The sequence below is a fragment of the Mytilus galloprovincialis genome, chromosome 7, assembly GCF_965363235.1.
Source record: "Mytilus galloprovincialis chromosome 7, xbMytGall1.hap1.1, whole genome shotgun sequence".
NCBI classification, from domain to species: Eukaryota; Metazoa; Mollusca; class Bivalvia; order Mytilida; family Mytilidae; genus Mytilus; species Mytilus galloprovincialis.
Window position 1 is genome coordinate 85,671,559 of NC_134844.1, and position 22,009 is coordinate 85,693,567.

The following is a 22,009-nucleotide window of genomic DNA, read 5'->3' on the forward strand; positions in this document are numbered from 1 at the left end:
TTTAATGGAGGATTATGAACAACTGACACCAAGCTAAAAAAAGTTAAATTAGCAAAACATGTCATTCAAGGGCAGCAACTCCTAAAAGTATTAATCCAGTTTCCATCATTTATTATTTTGGTAGATCTTGTTGATTATTTTTAGTGGTTTCAATTTATCTATGGTATTTTCCATCATTAGAACAAACTAGTCAAAACTCATCATTTAAAGACAGCTTTTTTCTATACATGCTATAAGGAGTTATCTGTTAAATTATCAAAAATAGATTGATAGATTGTTGTTTACTTTGCACCATATTAAAGGAAAAAGGCTAAGTGGATTCATAATTATTCTTTTGATACCAATTTTCGTGGGTTTCTTGGGTTCAGGAAAACCATGATATTTAAATGTTCCACAAATTTCAAATATTCAATAAAATTGGGAATGGAAATGGGGAATGTTTCAAAGAGACAACAACCCAACCATAGATCAGACAACAGCAGAAGGTCACCAATAGGTCTTCAATGAAGCAAGAAATTCCTGCATCCAGAAGCCTCCTTCATTCTTTTTATCTACTGTGAATTCATCTTCTTTCGTTGGAACCAATTTTCGTGGATTATGGAAAACTTGCATCTTCGTGGATAGTTAATTTTGCGGTTTCGCCAAAATCTGCATACAACCCCATAGAAGTTTGGTTTTCTTTGAACATTTAATTTCGTTGTTCACCAGTACCGATGAAATCCACAAAAATTGGTATCCTACGAATAATAATCAATCCACAGTATTACAATCTTTTACCCGTCCACGTCCACTTGTATTTTTATCCATCTGATGAGAAAAGCCTTTTTCAACGGATTTTTATAGTTGATTCTTCTGTTGTACTGTTATACCACTGTCCCAGGTTAGGGGGAGGGTTGGGATCCTGCTAACATGTTTAACCCCGCCACATTCTGTATATATGTGCCTGTCCTAAGTCAGGAGCTTGTAATTTAGTGGTTGTTGTTTGTTTATGTGTTACATATTTGTTTTTAGGTCATTTTTTCTAAATAAATTCTGTGTCATTTTGGTCTCGTGTGGAGAGTTGTCTCATTGGCAATCATACCACATCTTCTTTTTTATATTTAAGACAATACATAATTAATGCATTAGACCGTTGGTTTTCCCATTTAAATGGTTTTACACTAGTAATTTTGGGGCCCTTTATAGCTTGTTGTTTGGTGTGAGCCAAGGCTCCGTGTTGAAAGCCGTACATTGACCTATAATGGTTTACTTTTTTTAAATTGCTATTTGGATGGAGAGTTGTCTCATTGGAACTCGCACCACATCTTCATATATCTATTAACCTATATGTGCATTAAATATTTCTAGCTATGAAGGGTGAAACAATTGACAGAAACAAAACAAAAACATTCTTTACACAACCTATCCTTAAAATTCAATACCAAATTCACTATAAAAATGACAATGGACACCAAGTACTCACTAGTGAAGGCTATAAAGGTACCTTTAAAGCTGAAATTTTGAAAACTGGCCCATCCAATATATTGAAGATATTATAAAGCCTTACCTTTGACAATTTATCAGACTGAAAACCCTTTCCTGGTGATGAGAATAAGGTGTCTGTGGCGTCTTTTCTTGACTTCTTTGTACTGGGTACAACTTGTGAATTCTTATTTACGATATCATTTGTTATCTGCATGTTCATTTTCATTTGAATAATGGACAAACCAGTGAGGTGGTCAATAATTAACCTATTAGTTTTCCTCTTTCGTCCTGCTTTCACTGAAATAAAATATTAATATTTGTAGGCGACAATCTCTAAAAAAAATACTTAAACAAGAAAGTGTCCCCAGTACATGGATCCCCCACTCGCCCTATCATATTCTATGTTAAGTGGACCGTTAAATTGGGGAAATCTAATTTGGCATTAAAATTAGAAAGATTATATCATAGGGAACATGTGTACTGAGTAAGTTGATTGGACATCAACTTCATCAAAAATTACCTTGACCAAAAACTTTAACCTGAAGCGGGACAGACGAACGAAACGAACAAACAGATGAACAGAGGGACAAAGGGAGGCACAGATCAGAAAACATAATGCCCCTCGTCTATTGTAGGTAGGGCATAAGACACTAAACTGATTCAGTGATATAAGTGAATGCTTCGTGTATTTTAATGTTGTTTGCATGTACAAGTAACCAGTCACATCCAATCTATGTTTTTGTTAGATGTGTTCCTATTTTCATCAATCTGATGAGTTAAAGCCTTTTTCAATAGATTTATATAGCTTTTTTTCATGTTATACTGTTACACCACTGTTCCATGTTAGAGAGAGGGCTGGGATCCCCATCCCCCCAACATGTTTATCCCTAACACATTCTGCTTGTAATTGCATTTGCCTGTCCCAAATCAGAAGCCTTAATTCAATTGTTGTTTGTTTTTTTGTACATAGCATTCTCATTTGAATTTTTACCTTTGTGTTTTCTAGCCTTTTATCGCTGACTATGCATTAATTGGCTTTGCTCATTGTTGAAGGTTGTGCAGTGACCTATAGCTGTCAATTTATGTGTCATTTGGAACTCTTGTAGAGATTTGTCTCATTGACAAGCATACCACATCTTTTTTATAAATATAACTACATACATTTTTTTTTATTGATATATCTAACATAAAGTTCTTCCACTTGTTTCAGAGACAGCAGGGAAGCCATTTATACCCAAGAGCTTCCGTCAGGGTGGCTATCATTGAAAAGGATTTATAAACCAATGTTTTGTTAGTAGGATATACAGTCGACTCTCGTTATCTCGACGTCAGACCAGAGAATTATTTCGAGATACATATAGTTCGACTCAAACGAAAACTGGAAGTTTGACAGACCAAGGGACACAACTCTTCCTTAGCTTGGTAAAGCTTATATAAATCCGGATGAATATGGGAAGGGGATCGATATTCTGGTATCAGATCGATGGTCTTTCATTATTATGATAAAATTATTTTTACTTATTCATTGTAAGAGAAGACTAAAACACTTACGTTTAATTTCTGGAGTACTTGATGGGTTGTCATGGCTGTCAGTTGTCCCTGTAGATGCCTTACGTCTTCTAGTCTTTCCCCCAAGTGCCTTAGGTATTTCAGTCTTCTCTGTTGGTGCTGTTGTTTTTTTCTTAATAAAAATTAAAAGCACTTGGAACAATATTTAAATATACAGACATTAGCCAGAGCAGTAAAATTATATTACCGCTATATTATGAATTTTTCCTTTGACTGATAATTTCCTTTCTCAGGGAAGTTGAGTCATATGAAAAAGGAGTCGAGTGATATGAAAATTATTGCTAGAAACTAATGGAACACGTGCCATTGTCAAGGAAATTAACAACGTCTTCATACAATGTAGGTTAAATAGCAATAAACAAGATAAACAGATTATCATTGGTCATCTCAACTTAGTTGCTTCTCTTACTTTCGCCGTACCCGCTCAAGCGAGAAAATCAATCTCGTTGAGTTGATAATCTATAAATACATCAGCAACATAAACATATCACAGACCATTTTGCATTTAAATGGAGTTGGTATAGGTTGAAAAATTTCCTTGAGTGAGAAATAACATTTATATAAAATTGAGAATGGAAATGGGGAATGTGCCAAAGAGACAACAACCCGACCATAGAAAAGAACAACAGCAGAAGGTCACCAACAGGTCTTCAATGCAGCGAGAGAGAAGGCGTCCTTCAACTGGCCCCTAAACAAATATATACTAGTTCAGTGATAATGAACGCCATACTAATTTCCAAATTGTACACAAGAAACTAAAATTAAAATAATACAAGACTAACAAAGGCCAGAGGCTCCTGACTTGGGACAGGCGCAAAAATGCGGCGGGGTTAAACATGTTTGTGAAATCTTAACCCTCCCCCTATACCTCTAGCCAATGTAGAAAAGTAAACGCATAACAATACGCACATTAAAATTCAGTTCAAGAGAAGTCTGAGTCTGATGTCAGAAGATGTAAACAAAGAAAATAAACAAAATGACAATAATACATAAATAACAACAGACTATATATAGCTACTAGCAGTTAACTGACATGCCAGCTCCAGACTTCAATTAAACTGACTGAAAGATTATGATTTCATCATATGAACATCAGGCACAATCCTTCCCGTTAGGGGTTTAGTATCATACCATCATAACATATATGAGACAAACATAACCCGTGTCATGCCAACAACTGGTTTTTGAATAAATGTGTTTAGTTCCGATGCAAAGACCCTATAAGTGAATCAATATTAACGCCAAAATATGCAATCTTTAATGACCTGACAACAATATCTTAACTATATCGATCCCTTCTTAATAAGTCTATTCAAAGGTTTTGTCAGTTTTTGAGGTGAATACTGACACCTTTGTGCTTTATAAAGAATATTTCCATAAAAAATTGGATGTGAAATACCTGAACGTATAAGAAGTCTGCATGTTGAGCTATATTTACGAATGATGTCCTTATACCGATGATAAAATTTAGTAAATATTTTGACTAGTTTGTGATATCGAAAACCCTGGTGTAATAATTTTTCAGTAATACATAAATTTCTTTCTTATTTTTAAATATAAATACATAAAAATATACAAAATAACATTTTATCTATTAACCAGTCAAGGATATAACTCTATAGGGTTATTACAGAAAAATAACATACAGTTGTTATTGTGGACTAAAAAACCAAAGAACTGTGATAACATACGTATGTTACATGTTTCAAAGGGACAATATACATCATAAGTTTAGTTAAAATGTATACAAGTTCTATTGATATTACTATTGTCTTTGTGTATACTTAACTATTGAAAGATGTAACAGTTCATAGTATTCCAATTTTGAATAGTACACCTATATGTTATTGCAGAAAAAATATGCCTGTAATAACTAAAGGTTGTTATCACAGCTTCTCTATATCACTTCAAAGCATTTGCTCAGACATAAATCATGCTTAATTACAATGTATTTTAATTTATTGTAAGAAATAATGACCAGAGCATGTAATGAGGTTCTGTGCAAGTTTCTCAGTAATTCCCAAGTGTCTTATATAATTAGTTACATTCCTTTAATAACTAAGCCTTGTTATCACAGCTAAGTTAATTCCTTAATAGCCTTGTCTCATTGATTTACCATGGTTAATCAAAAATGTATTAATTCAATTTAAAAATTAATTATCAAGGCTATGCATTTAGTTTCTGCGCAAAGTCTCAAGAGTTCCCTAGAGTCCACTATAGATTAAATAATTTTACAAATAACAAACATATGTTATTACAGATTTAGAAAATTTAAGAAAAAGTATCTGTAATAACACACGCAAGTTATTTTCTGTAATAACCCTATAGAGTTATATCTCTGACTGTTAACATGATTAATTCAAACTGAGTTGTTATTCCTCGGGGAAAATTTAAGGAACATGATTTAAAACTAATGATTGATTGGTTGGTTGCAGCTAAGGTCCAGTGGCAAAAAAAATAAATTATAAGAAAGTCTTGTCAGTAATCATGGTAATACAAGTAATTGAAGTGATACATATTGTAAATTCAGAAATTAATGCATGCATTTATTATTGCTATTTTTCAATTCAGACTAGAACGTGATTTAAATTTTTGCGATATTAAGAAAAATCCTGTTTAATTCATATTAATGTTTTTTAAATGCAAGATCATATTATTGCGATAACATTGTAACTCAATTGCATTTTTCGCATTAATAAAAACATCCAAATAATTTTTGAACTTACAGTGGTATGAAGTTAATATTTTTTTTTTTAGGAATTTTAAGCTTTATATAGCTGCTACCAAATAACCATTCCAATATTTTGCGTTCTACGACAAGTGAGGCAAAAATCACATGAAAATAGAGATGGATTCAAAAAATTATAAAAACATCAAGAATAAATTGCTTCGCTGTGCGCAGATGGATAAGACCATAGAGGTCCAACACTAAACAGTTGGGCAAAATGGAAACTATGTTTGCACTTGATTCAGGTCTAAATTTGGATTGTAATTGAATATTTTACACATATAAAGTTTCTGACACAGAATAAGTATAGTCAAAGAACAAAGTATTGGTTACAGGATTAGAATTTTCATTAAATTTTTCGCTTTTGTGTAATACTCAGTCTGTTGCAAATCGACCCCCCCCCCCCCCCCAAAAAAAAAAAAAAAAAAAAAAAAAAAAAAAAAAAAATCTTTTACTGAAAAAGAAAATAATGTTTGAAGAAATTTTCTTTTTAATTTTTGAAATCTGTCTCCCCCCTCCCAATTTCTTTTTTTTAAAGTTGGGCCAGGTGAGCTAAAACTGATCCACAGTATTTGGTATCTCCTGGCCTATATCCTCCTACATTCATAGGTTAACACCTACCTGGAATCTAGATTTGTTATACAGAGACTGCAATACTTTAACTCTCAATTGTCCAGTTAAACCTCCACCACTCTGTAAGCTCTGTAGCTGCTCAATATCATCCTGTTTAATACAATATTAACCATGAAAATGATGGATTATGGGTAAAATGGATTATGGGTAAAAACATTAATGGAACTGTGGCTGCTTCTATAAACTGTGGATTTGAAAATATTAAAATATAATTACTGGCATGACTGTGAATTCATTTATCTTAATTTGGTTTTCCTTGGTTTAACATGATTATGATTAACAGTTGTTCAATAGATTTTTTTCATATTACCGACTTTTGAGTATGAATTGTGTAATTTTTCAACAGGCATCTAATCTGTGGTTAGACATCCTGGTACTTTTTGATAGTAGGAGCAACCAAAATAAGAAACATCAAACATGTGCACAATTTTCATTCATTATTAATACAAATTGTAACTTTTACTCAGTCACTTTTTTACATCATGGTTTTCTTTATGTGAAGAAATGCATAGAAAATGTATATAAACTCTTGTTGTGCACATTCATATTTCAAAAGGGATGGAAACGCTAAAAGGTAAAAAACATGAAAAAAGACAAATGAAAGAGTTGACTGAAATTTCAACCCTGATTGGCTAAGCTGTGTATTTGAAACTTGTAGTGCTGATCTCTTCATGCTTTATCAACATAAACATGAATCAAAAATATAATCTTGCAGTACTAGTGCACACACGGAGAATATTACTTTTTGTTACCATTTAAGAATTGAATGCTTCTTTTTGTAACTTCATTGGGGTGTAAAAGCGTTGACCAAAGTACATTTTGTATGAAGCGTGGAAGCGCTTCATTCTAAAAATGTGCGCACAGTCAACGCTTTTACAACCCTATGAAGTTACAAAAAGAAGCATTCAATACTTATAATTACATTTTTTAGCTAAGATCATGAAAACACGAATTTTATCGATTTTTTATTTAATTCACCTTTGCACTTTGTTGTGTGACCTCGTGTTATCATGAATGATAAGTTTTATTGAGTAATGCAACTGCTTAAGGAATAACAAGTGATGTGTAGTTAGCCAATCAGAATAACGTATTAATGAAACATACATCTTATGTAATTATTTTGTGTTAAAATAAAGTCAGTATGTTCATGATGTTAGACAGGGCTAAAGTAGGGTATCTATCCTCATACATATGTAGGTCACAAGCTAGGTCATGTTTAACATACATGTATGTCTCAGGTCACCAGGTCATTTTAAGCACTTTATACAGTCTGAAACTGATCAAATTCTCTGTTTTGTACAATTTAAAAGATCAAAGCCACGAACCATCCAAAGGTCAAAGGTCTGATTATAAATACATGTACAGTATGTGATCTGTCAAACAGATTATTTGGTTAATTGTTATAACTTGTATACAGTGCTAAAATACCTCATCTTCTTCTTCTTCTTCCATTTCTTCTGGTTCCTCTTTCACAATTACTTCCCCTTGCTGAAAAAAATGTTACATAATTATCTCCCTTCATAATAACAAGTCTTTATATTTTAACAAAAAGTCAGATCATTGGTTTATTTTAAATGATAATTTTTGTTGCCTTATATGTACATGTAGAAAAATTAGGCTCTTGTTTTCCTCGTGTTAAGTTTAGTCCCTGTTTGTCATGTTGGCTACATGTACATGATGTATGTTCTCAAGTGCTTATACATTTTTTTGGAATGATTCAAATTCTCTGCCTTCACTTTTCCATGTTTTTATAGTTTTTAGCATTCCACACGGAGGTAAGGCCAAATAAAATAATATGTGTGTTTCCTATAACATCTTTGAAACAAATACATGAAAAATTGAAATAGGGTAGGTAGGTACATGTACATGTAGGGATTTTTTTTTTATTTTACATATTTGTTTTACATTGACATGATTGATGATTCAATTGGAGAGAAACTTTGACTTTAACATGTATAGTACTTATTGAAAAATGACCCAACAAACTTTAAGGTATACTATTTCTAAGCTTTAGTGAAATAATTAGGGCCTCATTTACTCTGCTATAATCTGTCCATAATTAGGGCCTCATTTACCTGTGATGTGCTTGAAGTACTCTGATCAACGGCTGCATCCTTCATGTACATACTCTGTGATTCTGATTTAACATCCTGTTTATTACCTGTCCTCATTAAACTTCCAGCAATGTCTAAAGTAAATAAACCTTTTGGCTCCTGTTTGATTAAGTCTAAATATTCCAAAATAAGATCACAAAGTTCCTCATCTTTTAAAGGTTTTATAAAATAAACGACACCATCTTCTTTTAACAATGATTTTTTGTCTATGTCTTCATCATGTTTTTCTAATTGACTGGCACTGTATAAGTCCCCCTCGGGAGAAATATACAACATAACTTCTGTGTCCTTATTTTCTACGGACCCACTGCCCTTGTCTGGACAAACGCCTGTTGGGTCTTCTGAATCTTGCTCCTCACTTTTAATAGGAAAGGATGAAAATATTTTCTTTGTTAGATTTAAAACCCTTATGTCTTTAACAGGACCAGTATTGATGTTATTAGCAGATTTATTTTTGTCATCTTTATCCTTAACAACATCTTTCGCAGAGGACTGGCCTTCCATTTGTTTCTCACTGGAGCTTGTCACTTTAATTTCAGAGGTTTTTTCTACAGGTTGTTGTTTTTGAGTGGCAGTGTTGGCCTTTTCAACAATCGTCATCTTGATCTTTGTCCTTATACAGTGTACATGTATGTTTAAGTCTGTATCACAAAATCATACCAAACATTCAAACGGGTGGCACGTGTCCATCTAAAAAAAACAAATAAATTAATCTTTAATGATTTAAAATGCATATCTTTTTATGATCTGTCCAGTTTTGTAATTCAGTACCCTACATTTTGTATACATCGCTGAATTTCATACATAAGTTAGTTTTTAATTAAATTGTAATTAATATATATATCATAATTCCTTCACCTTTTCATGCTTTTTGACATAAAAAAATAATCTTTTTAGTGCTAGATATTTAGTTGGTAGTTTCTCACAAGAACCTAAACTTTACCAACTGTGAATTTGAACTGTTACTTTAATTGTATACTCAGATATGAATTGAACAATATAAAAAGAACATTATTCACATATTATGCCCTTTTATATTATAGTAAAATCCAAGCATTGTAGCGCAGCGCGCGTAGGAGCACTTCTCTTTCAAATCTCACCACTTCAGGCACTTCTCCCTATCAGTTTCAGAAAGAGAAGTCACTTCTCCCTATGATTCTAAAGTAGTGTAAGCCCAGTACATGTACTTGTTAGTTTCATGAAACTACAACTAGAGGCTCTAAAGAGCCTGTGTCGCTCACCTTGGTCTATGTTAATATTAAACAAAGGACACCGATGGATTCATGACAAAATTGTGTTTTGGTGATGGTGATGTGTTTGTAGATCTTACTTTACTGAACATTCTTGTTGCTACAATTATCTCTATCTATAATGAACTTGGCCCTGTAGTTACAGTGGAAAATGTTGGTAAAAATTTACAAATTTTATGAAAATTGTTAAAAATTGGCTATAAATTACAGGGCAATCAATCAGTCAGAGATATAACTCTATAGGGTTATTACAGAAAATAACTTGCATATGTTATTACAGATACTTTCATGAGTTGTCTACTCTTTATTCATTGAATTTTCTAAATCTGTAATAACATATGTTTGTTATTTGTAAAATTATTTCATTAATAGTGGGCTGTAGGGAACTCTTGAGACTTTGCGCAGAAACTAAATACATAGGGCCTAAATTAAAATATTGTTTGTTTCCCCAATCCCGACCCTGCCAACAGTCAGGGGACTTACTTAAATAAGTGATTTTCTAAATCACTGATTCAAGTAACATTATTTCCATAAAGGTTGGAAGTTAGAGTTATCTTTCTTTAATAATCACCTATTTACATTACATGTAAGTAGTACAAATTAATCACTAGAAGAAGTGATTTAATTTTATTGTAGCTTTAAATATAGAATACTATTAAATGACCCAGGGACTAATTATGTTTTTAAACTTATCAGAACCAACATCTGTGTTGTCTAGGATGACCAGGTCATTTCAGGTGATGACCTTGTACTGAATCTAGGATAATGACATAAAAATCACTTGTTTAAGTATCAGACCTCAATTTCCTTCCCAAAAATCACTTTTTTAAGTATCATTCTTTTAATAACCCCGACTAATTTCAACACCCCCGAACAGTGAAATTTGTATCGCGAACAGTAGAATTTTATTACATAATCTGAAAGATGAAACCCTGAACTTCACAGGAAAAATACCCCCACTGCTGGGAAAAATCTTTTAAAAAAGTATCAGTTCATTATGTAAAGCCATTATTATAGCATTTTTTTCAACTAAAATATAATTTTCAGCTAAATGATAGCATCAAAGTCATAAACCTTGCTACTTAAAAGAAGCAAAAAGTTCATTTTTTTTAAATTTTACTAATTAAAAGATATTATTTAAACCTATGTGTTTAAAATTTTGAAAAAACTACAAAATTCCAATTTGTGACAAAACATCGAATTTGCTACTCAAATAAGTGATTTAAAAATCACTTATTTCAGTAAGTCCCCTGACTGGCCAAGCCAGGTGTGGGTAGGTAGGTAGGGAAATAATTTTATTTTTCCAAAAATCTTGAATATTATCAGACAATCCGGCAAGCCTGAAAATCCAAACAGTTAAAATAGTATTTGACTTAGTTTTGACAATAAAATTTGATGAGTAGCACCAATTTTGCAGGGTCGGTCGGGATTGGCGAAACAAACAATATTTTATTTTAGGCCTAGCCTTGATAAATAATTATTTAACTAAATTAATACATTTTTGATTAATCATGGTAAAGCAATGAGACGAGGCTATTTAAGGGCATCCGATACAGTTTCAAGGGAGTTAACTCTTGGCTCTACGTTAAGCATTTGAATTCCCGCAAAACGTCACTTTTGGCAGGACGTAATCATAGTATTAAACGTGTAATGTTCCGTAATAAGAAACGAGATGTGGAATTTCGATGCTCAAATTTCTGTTTCTCCCGCATGCTAACTTCTACGCCATTAATATTAGTGCATTTGATTCTTACAGGACAACAACAGTCTAATAACATTATAAGAAATAAAACAAATTACTGTTTCTTTGAGATTTTCAACAAAATATTGTATAGTGAGCAATCTCAAGACGACTGACCCTTTTGGTGCATGTCAACAATTATCATTTTTATTATCATTCATCATCCAAGACATTTTAGTACAGCACAGGAAACCAATGATATTTTAAAACTAATACCGAAAATGTAGGTACACGCCACTAATATAACATTATAAACAATGATACAACTTTATAAAAGAACACAGTTCTTATTTCTGGTATTATGGTATACAAATGCCCGCGTCCGTCTGTCCGTTGTATACATGGTCCAGTATATTATCCAAATTTCATTAAACTGAACATGGTTCTTTTTTCAGTCATGATGGTCAAACGATCTGTTTAATTTTTGGTGAACTTTTTGAGTTACAGGACTGTGTAACTTAAACAGGTTTTTTTCACAGTTTGCGCTGTATCATGTGTATCTCAAATACGATTTATGACTATTGCTTAAAAATTCACACACTTTTTAATTATATTAATCTGAAGATCTGTATATACTTTTTGAGGATGATTCAATATTGTGATTTTAGAGTTATTGAGTTTATGACAAAAAAAGGGGTTTTCACATGTCGCGCCGTATCTCAGAAACTATTTATAATTATTGCATAAAACTTTACATACTTTTTAGTTAAATTATTCTTAAGATCTGTATTTCTTTTGCGTGATGATTCTTTAATTCATTTTTGAGTTCTTGAATTTTTATTGAGCTTCAATTTGGGGATCATATAAAACATATTGTGATATACAAACTTACTATTGAGCAAGAATAATGAATGAGTCAAGATATACTTAGCATGACTTCCTGTACAACCCCCGTGTTATTTTAAAAACATGTATTATGTTTTTTCATAAGACGACGGGCATATCATGCGCTCGTAGCGCAGCTGTTTATTTTGTTCTTTATATTTTTTATAAATATATATATATTAGAGAAATGACGGAATGACAGCAAATACAATGCAATTTCCAATATAATCAATATTTCCAAATGGCATAACTCTTTTAAAGAATAGTTGATATGCACTGATTTTCGAGCGTGTCCATACGATATAAGTTTTATAGAAAGTTAGCAAGAATTGTACACTTGAAAAATTTAATTAACCTGTTAACCAGAAGGACCGGAAGGACAGACAGAGGAATGGACATGCGATATTTTATGTACGCGCTATGTGGTGAAAAAAATATATAGTTATTGACCAATAAAATTACGCTATGAGAGAAAGATTTTAATCGCAACTAATCCAATCGTTTTTGCCAAATCAAAAAATTCAAAGATATATAGATTCATTGTTTGGACAAAAGCCTTCTTTAGCAAATTGAAGATTCTCCTTTATCAGATTTTGCTTTTGTTTTCTGACCACATAAAACAGAAGATGTGGTATAATTGCCAATGAGACAACTCTCAACAAGAGACAAACATGACACAGAAATTAATAACTAAAGGTCACCGTACGGTCTTCAACAATGAGCAAATCCCATATCGCATAGTCAGCTATAAAAGATGACGAAATGACAATGTAAAACAATTCAAACGAGAAAAGTACCCGCCTAATTTATGTGCTGCAATTTATGTACAAAAACAAAAGTTCCGTTTGCCATGTTTGCAGGATAATGCTGAGTTCACACGTAATTCGAATTAGTTTAATTCGCATTCGAAATGTGTTTTACGTACTAACGTAAATTCTAATTGGAATTGCAATGCGCGTTAAATTTGATTTACTGTCCAAACGACGTTAACTTTTAATTCGTATCAACAAAACCGGATTTCTCAGTGATTATAACATGAATAAAAGGATTTTAAGGAATATTTGTAATGAAACAGCAGCCCACCAAACAAAACAAAATAAATCTAGAGGTCAACATACGGTATGAAATAATATACTAGTGTAAACAGTAAATGTACCTATATGTCAAGTTCTAAATTGCCGAGTCTTTTATTTTAAAAGCCGTAAAAATTATCAAACAGAAAGAGGTATTTGTTGTTTGTTATTCACATGATTTTATTTCCGGCAACAATATTACCAATTTCATGAATTTATAGATAGTATTTTACCATTTGTTTACAAGTAATATTTAATAATCTGAAAAATGTCACCGGTAATTTGCAGATATAACGTCTAAATTGTCTGCCAGCCACGTCGTGCACTTTAGCGCTAACATTGAGGTTACAAAGGGGGGGACGCAATTTTTAGGATAAATCGCATTTATCAGGGAATTAAGCACGGTGACCTATATTTTTTGGAGAAAGCATGACAAAATGCAGTTTATGCAGAAAAATGATAAAAATGACATTTTCAGAAACAGTTTATTTCCATTTTTTTAGGTTTAAATGACAAGCAAGGCTTGAATAATTGTATAGTTATTCGTGTAGTGATTTATTTTTTTCCTTTTTGTCACTTATCACAGCTTCAGATTGAACCCGATCTTAATAATTTACGACGAAAAATATCTGCTCCAAAAAAATTATAACATTGCCTAATTTTTTTACAAAATTGCACAAATCCCCAATTTTCAGCCTCAATTTTTCTCGAAAACAAGCACAGTGACCTATGTTTTATTTTGTGTTTTATTTTATAACTTACCAAGGCTTACAACATATTGCAAAACTACAAAAATGACATTATATCGAAAAACTGTATTGGATGCCCTTAAGGGATAAACTTTGCTGTGATAACAAGGCTAGGTTATAAAGGGATATTAATGTAACCTATTATATAAGACACTTGGGAGATTACTGAGAAACTTGTGCAGAACCTCATTACATGGTCTGGTCATTATTTCTTACAATAAATTAAAATACATTGTAATTAAGCATGATGTATGTCTGAGCAAATGCTTTGAAGCGATATAGAGAAGCTATGATAACACCTTTTAGTTTTTACAGGCATATTTTTTCTATGTGTACTATGCAAAATTAGCAAACTATGAACTGTTATATCTTTCAATAGTAAGATGTATTAACCCTATAGAGTTATATCCCTGACTGTCACTAACTCCTTAGCAGGTCAATTGACCATTTTGGTCATGTTGACTTATTTTTAGGTCTTACTTTGCTGTACATTATTGCTGTTTACAGTTTATCTTTATCTATAACAATATTCAAGATAACAACGAAAAACAGCAAAATTTCCTTAAAATTACCAATTCAGGGGCAGCAACCTAACCATGCTAACAACGGCTTGTCTGATTCATCTGAAAATTTCAGGGCAGATAGATCAGATCTTGACCTGATAAATTAATTTACCCCTTTCAAATTTGCTCTAAATGCTTTGGTTTTTGAGATACATGTACAATGTATAAGCCAAAACTGCATTTTACCGCTGTGTTCTATCTTTAGTAGTGTTGTCAACGGTTAACCGGTTAACCGTTCGAACGACCGAATACCGAATACCAAAAACGCTAACCGGTTAACCGGACTTTTTTTCAATTTTGATAGATTTGATATAAATTTGTATTGAAATCATTAAATACATTTTTTGTAGTTAGGTTTTATTTAAAAATTGTCGTCGTGGTAATTAATTTGACAAATCAATTGTCCAGTAATTTGATTGCTATTGTTAATCCTGATAACATAAAATTGATTAGAACTTGTCTCTCAGCTCGGGGCATGATCTTAAAGACACATAATTAGTTTACATGTTTTTTTAACAGTAACTCTAAATCAGTAATGCAATTAAATTTTACGACTTACTTCATTATTTCGATTCTGATCTAATATTGTGTAAACCTACATCTAAATGTGCAAACTCCGTCGTGAAGGGCTTAGTCTTACTTAAAAACGAAATGCTAACTCAAAAATTGTAAAATGAAAATCAATGTGTATGTACACAATGTATACGTGATAGTACGAGTAACATGCAAACAAAGTAAAAAAACAGGCCGTACAGTGACCTATAATAGTTGTTAATTTCTGTGTCATTTTGATCTTTTGTGGAAAATTCTCTCATTTGCAATCATACCACATCTTCTTTTTTTTTTATAATTAATCATTCAAATTGAAACACTTCACATCATTCTCGGTGACAACAAGTGAAAAGGAAAGAATAATCAGTTTCAGACATATTCAATTCTATGAGATCAAGAAGGTTTTTTTTATTTTTCAATCTGAAGCTGGTACACACGCTATATTTGATACGGTGTAGTTGATTATTAAAAGTCAAACTTCGCCAGGAACCCACACAGACAAGCGTTAAAATGCCAAAGGACAAACTTCAATTCTAAAAGCGTAAATTTATGACTTGGATGAAAGGTTTTCAAATGGACACTCATACCACATCTTTTATCTATGTGTAGGGTACTATTGATAAGGGCTTTCACGCACCAATTCAAACTACCGGTTAACCGGTTAATCGGTCGAACAATTATCCGAGTAACCGGTTACTCAAAAGTGTACGATTTGACAACACTAATTTTTAGGCATGGTGGCCATCTTGGTTGGTTGGCAGGTCTAGTTTTTTAAACTAGATACCTAAATAATGATTGTGGCCAAGTTTGATTTAATTTGGCCCAGCAATTTTAGAGAAGATTTTTGTAAAAGATTACCAAGATTTAGGAAAAATGGTTAAAAATACACAATCGTCATCCTTGATCTTTTATGGTATCAGGTCCGTTCGCGCCCAATATACTTTCCCACCCTACACATTCGCACCTCGCATGTTCGCCCCCGAATTCTGTTCGCACCCTACACGTTCGCGCCCCATTTGTATTGGTTACAATGATTACTAACTATTTTCAACACAAAATAAAACTCTGTAAGTATCCCAATTCCTTTTGAAACAATGACAAAGAAATACTTATTGCAATACACTAACCTGCTAACCAAAACATGATTAAGATTATCCAACACATAAATGAAATACTTTTAATATTGTTGTCAGAATCACACTTAAATAAAAAACAATAATTTTTTTTATAGCAATAAACTACAAAAAAACTTGCCAGAATCTCACATTATTTAGAAATAATGATTATAATATATTTATAGCAATACACTTACTAAAACTCAGTAGAATTGGGCGCGAACGTGTAGGGTGCAAACAGACTTTGGGTGCGAACGTGTAGGGTGCGAAAGTGAAAGTGGGCGAACGTGGATAGGTGCGAACGCAATTGGGCGAGAACGGACCCTGATTCATCTTTTATGACATGTATGAACTTATCTGCTTTCTGTAAATCATTTATAACATGTATAAGTTATAAAATACATCGATAATATACTATTTTTTAATAATCAATGTTTAAAAGTCACGAGTAAGTGCTATATATATTGAAATTCCAAGTGTTATTCGGTCATTACAAGTGTTTTTTGGATATTTTAACTGTTATTCGGTCATTCGAGGTACCAGTCACAGAAAAATAAATAAATGACATGAATGGCCTTCCAAGACTTTATAATTTATATTTGCTGCTCGACATTGTTCTCTTTTGCAATCAGAATATTTTTACAATATTCTATAATGTTCGCAGTTTTTCATTATATTTCAATTTCAGCACCTCATTATCCTCTAGATCTATTCCTTATTTTTTTGGCACTGACTACGGTTACATGGAAATGTAACAATAATAAAAATATTATTGTTACATTGGAGACTAATTGCCGGAATGCAAAGTTGGGTTAGGAACCGATTAATTACAAATGTAACAATAATTACTGAGGCTACGGTTACATTACGTTATTGTTACATGAAAAACAGCAATGTACGCTAAATTGATTAAACTTAAATCTTCTATAGTTGTATTGCTTCATTATTTCATATGTAGTAAACAATACTTGTAATTTAATACTGATAAATAATAAAATATTATTATTCAACAAATGTTTTACTACGTATTAATGGTTTTGATGTTCTTAAAGATACTACTCAAGATTAGGAGTGTGACTGTCAAAGGCGAAAAATATAGTTCAATGGTTTCACATTTTAAAAGTATTTAACTGCACACCTACTCTTATTACTGTCATTATACTTTGGACCAATTTTGTTTATGGTGAAAAAAATAAAACTTGGGATGCGTTTTAAACGAAACTGAAACAATATCAAGACATACATTTCATACAGCTTTATAACTTGACGCAAATTGATAATCAAAAGCAAAGTTTGCTAACTGTAACTTAAATACTAAGAAATTCTGTATGTACACGTATCCGTGGAGGACGTAATTTCGTTCATCAAAAATGTGTTGGACCTTATGTATACAACTTACTGGATTTGTAGAAATTGTCATTGTTAATAAAAAAATTACAGTAAATAAATTGTATGTTATAAATGTATGTAAGAAATTTCCTCAACTTTTATTATTTAGTACATATTACTAGTCCCATCGTACATTGCTTTTTTTCATGTAACAATAACGCAATTTAACCGTAGCCTCAATAATTATTGTTACATTCGTAATTAAACAGGTCCTTATCCAACCATGCATTCCGGCATTTAGTCTTCAATGTAACAATAATATTTTTATTATTGTTACATTTCCATGTAACCGTAGCCAGTGCCTATTTTTTTTGTTTACAAAGGGAGATAATTTCAATGTAGCCTGGGCAAGAATTTGTCCCTTGGCTCTGTATAAGCTAAAACTGAAGATAAACAGAACATGCATATGCCTACTTTGTCCAAACTCAATGACCTATATCAATTCATTTATCTAAAAAAAAATGTACAAGCGTGTGTGGGGACAAACTGGTCTGGTCAAAGACACATAGCATACGGATGAGGTCGTTAGTCATTGAAAACGTTTGTTTTGTTGTAATTGTAGTAATGCAATTATTCTATCAAAGTCTAAGTAATAGTAAACCTTTTTACCTTTATTGTACATATTTAGAACGCACCAAACATCAAAACATTCGTATTCTTCACATTCAAATAACCGGAAGTTGATCTTAATGTTCCTGCAACTGGTATCGCTAAACTCCAAACACCTGTCAGCAACGTACGCGTATCACATAATAAATATCGCAGCTTTGTTCACATTGTCACTGTGTTCGCGGATCAGCTATGGCTTGCTGTTTCTATTCAATGCGATTGTTAATGCAGTCATATCTGACATTTTATTAACTATAAATAACTTGAGGCAATTTTAGGTGTTTCCCCAATTTCAAAAATAAAAATACGGGAAAGGGAAGACTATCCAGTACGTGCATGTAAAATAAAAGGAAAAAGGAATAAGTTGAAGTTCTTGTTTTCAGGTCGCCAATTGGACAAAACTTTTTTTTATGTGTTTCTGCTGACGTCCTGGAAAAAATTAGGGTAGGTAGGCATATAGGCAATATGATAATCACTTTTTTTTTTATTTTACAAACATTTTTCACCTGATAAAATAATCACTACTAGCGAATTAGTCTGACTTTCTGTGCTTATTCCAAAATTACATAAAAAGTGTTAAGATAGGCACTAAAAGTTAAGGTAGGATTAGGTATAGGTGTTAGCGGAACACATACATTATTTTGTTATGGCCTAAGGAAACATCAGTAACGGATTCCATCCTTATAGTTATTATAGGATTAAATAAAATAAAATAGCAAATGTTTGGCTGAAGAATTATAAGGATTACACACATTTTTTCTAGAGGTTATTGATGTGTAAACCGGGGCGATTAACTCACAAACTGAATAAAAGTCCGAAGGACTTTTATGTGGAGTTTGTGAGTAAGAGCCCCGGTTTACACATTAATAACCTCTAGAGAAAAATGTGTTTAATCCTTATAATTCTTCAGCCAAACATTTGCGATTTTATTTTTTGTTGATGACTACTATATATATTTACCATCAAAAGCACAATGGCAAGTCATAACTAAGGAGTACGCCGACATCTTGACTTTCTTAAAACCATGTAAATGTCCGATAAATAACACGGAATCTAAAATGAAATAGCACCTACCTCAAAAACTTTATTTTAATTAAATGTTATTCGAATTTGAAGCGTACACGTAACGAAATAATCTTCCCTTGAAAATGTCCATTCGTATGACGTCGTGTTTTGCCATGACGACAATTCGCTAAATCCTTCATGAAATTTCGCGGAATTATATTAAATTTTATCTTTATACATTTTTTAAGCATTATATATATAGTGCGTTAAATTTATTTATTTTTTTGTTATATGTGCACTAGAATAGTCACAACTGTTATGCAATTGTTTTTAAATCTCAGTTTGCTGAAAATCCCGGGATCACTGCAAGCTTGTGTATCGCGCATGAATAGATTACAAAAGTAGTTTCGGAAACATGGATTATCGAAGTGTAATTAAACTTAGAGAAAAATTCTAATTGACCAATCCAATTCAAGTATTTATAGATATGCAAATCATATAAGAATTATAATATATTGATCGATTCATGTATTGGTCACAATATTTTAATCGATTCCTTTATCAAAGAGTGCAGTGTTTTTTAATATTAAAATGAATCAAACCTTGAATCAAACGAACTACTTCAGTTTTCCAGGCCAAAACCTGAGACTATACAAAAAAAGACATGCTCTATAGCTAGTACTGATATTCGAGTCTCACTATAGGTATACAGTATAATAATATAATAGTCCCAGGTTGCATTGACCGTGATTTTAGACGTATATATGTCTCTGGTACAACAATATTAGATCATATTAACATTCATGTTACAAAATTAAAATTACAAAACTCAATACGGTACTGAAACAATACTATAGAAGAAAGACAAGTGATAGGGTCAATACTGAGATAGAAAAAGAGATAATTCCGCATGCATGTAAGTATAAAAAAAACTTGCAAAATTCAGTTTACTTTTTTTATTAATATTATCATTATTATTATTGTTATGAATATGTTATTATTTATTTATTCATTTACGTAAAATGGTTATTATTAACTGTTAAATTTCTCTTTTCTCTTTTCAATTTTGAATTCATTTTTCGATGGTATATATATATATATAAACACTGTGCGGGACAAATTTGCCATTCCGGTATCGGCAAATCTGACTTTGTCGGTTTACAAGATATCAAAAAAAAATTTTGTCCAGTGATAGATTATTGAAAAATTAAAAAAAAGCCATATGTCCCAACTTGTCACTGTTGTCACTCTTGTCACTGCAGCTGATTAAAAGTACATTTCCCATGGGAAATTTGATAATTCCCATGGGAATATTAGAATTTCCCATGGGAACATTGAAAGTTCCCATGGGAAAAATTACTTTTCCCATGGGAAGTTTAGAGTTCCCATAGGAACTTTAAAGTTCCCATGGGAACATAAGTAAATTGTTTGTTCCCATGGGAAGTTCTAAATTTCCCAAGGGAAACTTTAAATTTCCCAAGGGAACTTTTCTTCCCAAGGGAACTCCTTTTCTTCCCATGGGAAAATACTTTTCCCATGGGAACAATATTTTTTCCCATGGGAACAATATTTTTTCCCATGGGAACAATAATTTTTCCCATGGGAACAATAATTTTTCCCTTGGGAACAATAATTTTTCCCTTGGGAACAATATGTTTTCCCATGGGAACAATAATTGTTCACATGGGAAGTGATATAACTAAAAAGAAAACAGAAAAAAAATCCTCTAATTGCATGAGTGAAGCAATTTCACAAAACGGACTAAGTTATTATGGGTACAAGTATTTCTTTGAATCTTAATTGTAGAAATATATAATTGTGTGTTCTACGATTTTTGTCTTGGCATGCTTAATTGAAAGTAAATCACTACGTGTCAAAAATTTAACTACTATAAATTCAGAAATTATTGCTGTTTTTATTATTGTGAAAATAGTGACAGGGTTATAATCACAATAATATACACTTGCATATTGAAATTTTTTATGAACTAAACAGGATTATTCTAAATTTTGCACACAAAAAAATGATGAAATTGAGAAAAATCGCACTTACAATTGCTAGCAATAATTTCTGAATTTTCAGTATATAGTTTTGCATATATAGCTTTCACACCATTGCACACAGTGTCTTATGTTTATCCATTTGAATGTTTTTGTGTTTTTTTCATGCAGACATTTAAATGTTGATAGGTCTTGCTCATTGTTGACGGCTGTTCAGTCACTGGCTGAAAATACCTTTATCTCTGGTTTTTAGTTGTCTCATTGGCAATCACATACCATATCCTTACTTAATTTCAACACTTCTTAATTTAAGTTATATACATTTGAGAATATCATTTTCAAAAAGACAAGACATTACAATTGGTATAACAAATAAGGCACTTGTGTTTTAATATTTCATCTTTCACTGAGATAACACCATCAAGTAAAATGTGTAAAACAAAAACAGAAAATTAAACAAACAGCAATAAAATAACTCAAGCAAGTGTCAATAAACCTGCACAAATAACATGAATAACATATCTAAGGTCATAAGCAAGTGACAATAAAACATACAGCAATAATATATCTAAGGTCATAAGCATAAACATGCAGCAATATAATACATTGTATATCTAAGGTCATAAGCAA

At 31.9% G+C, this 22,009-nt stretch overlaps 1 protein-coding gene across 1 annotated transcript in view; it reads right to left on the reverse strand.

Moving 5' to 3' along the window:
* LOC143083899 (uncharacterized) overlaps positions 1-18,583 on the reverse strand; it is a 32,374-nt gene extending 13,791 nt beyond the window's left edge. Inside the window, exons 1-6 of the mRNA XM_076260296.1 lie at positions 18,375-18,583; positions 8,470-9,198; positions 7,823-7,882; positions 6,383-6,484; positions 3,016-3,145; positions 1,547-1,761 (exon numbers count right to left, since the gene is read on the reverse strand). Of these exons, the coding sequence (XP_076116411.1) occupies positions 1,547-1,761; positions 3,016-3,145; positions 6,383-6,484; positions 7,823-7,882; positions 8,470-9,108 (1,146 nt within the window). The 5' untranslated portion in view covers positions 9,109-9,198; positions 18,375-18,583. The remainder of the gene's footprint in view (positions 1-1,546; positions 1,762-3,015; positions 3,146-6,382; positions 6,485-7,822; positions 7,883-8,469; positions 9,199-18,374) is intronic.
* Positions 18,584-22,009: the final 3,426 nt, after the last annotated feature.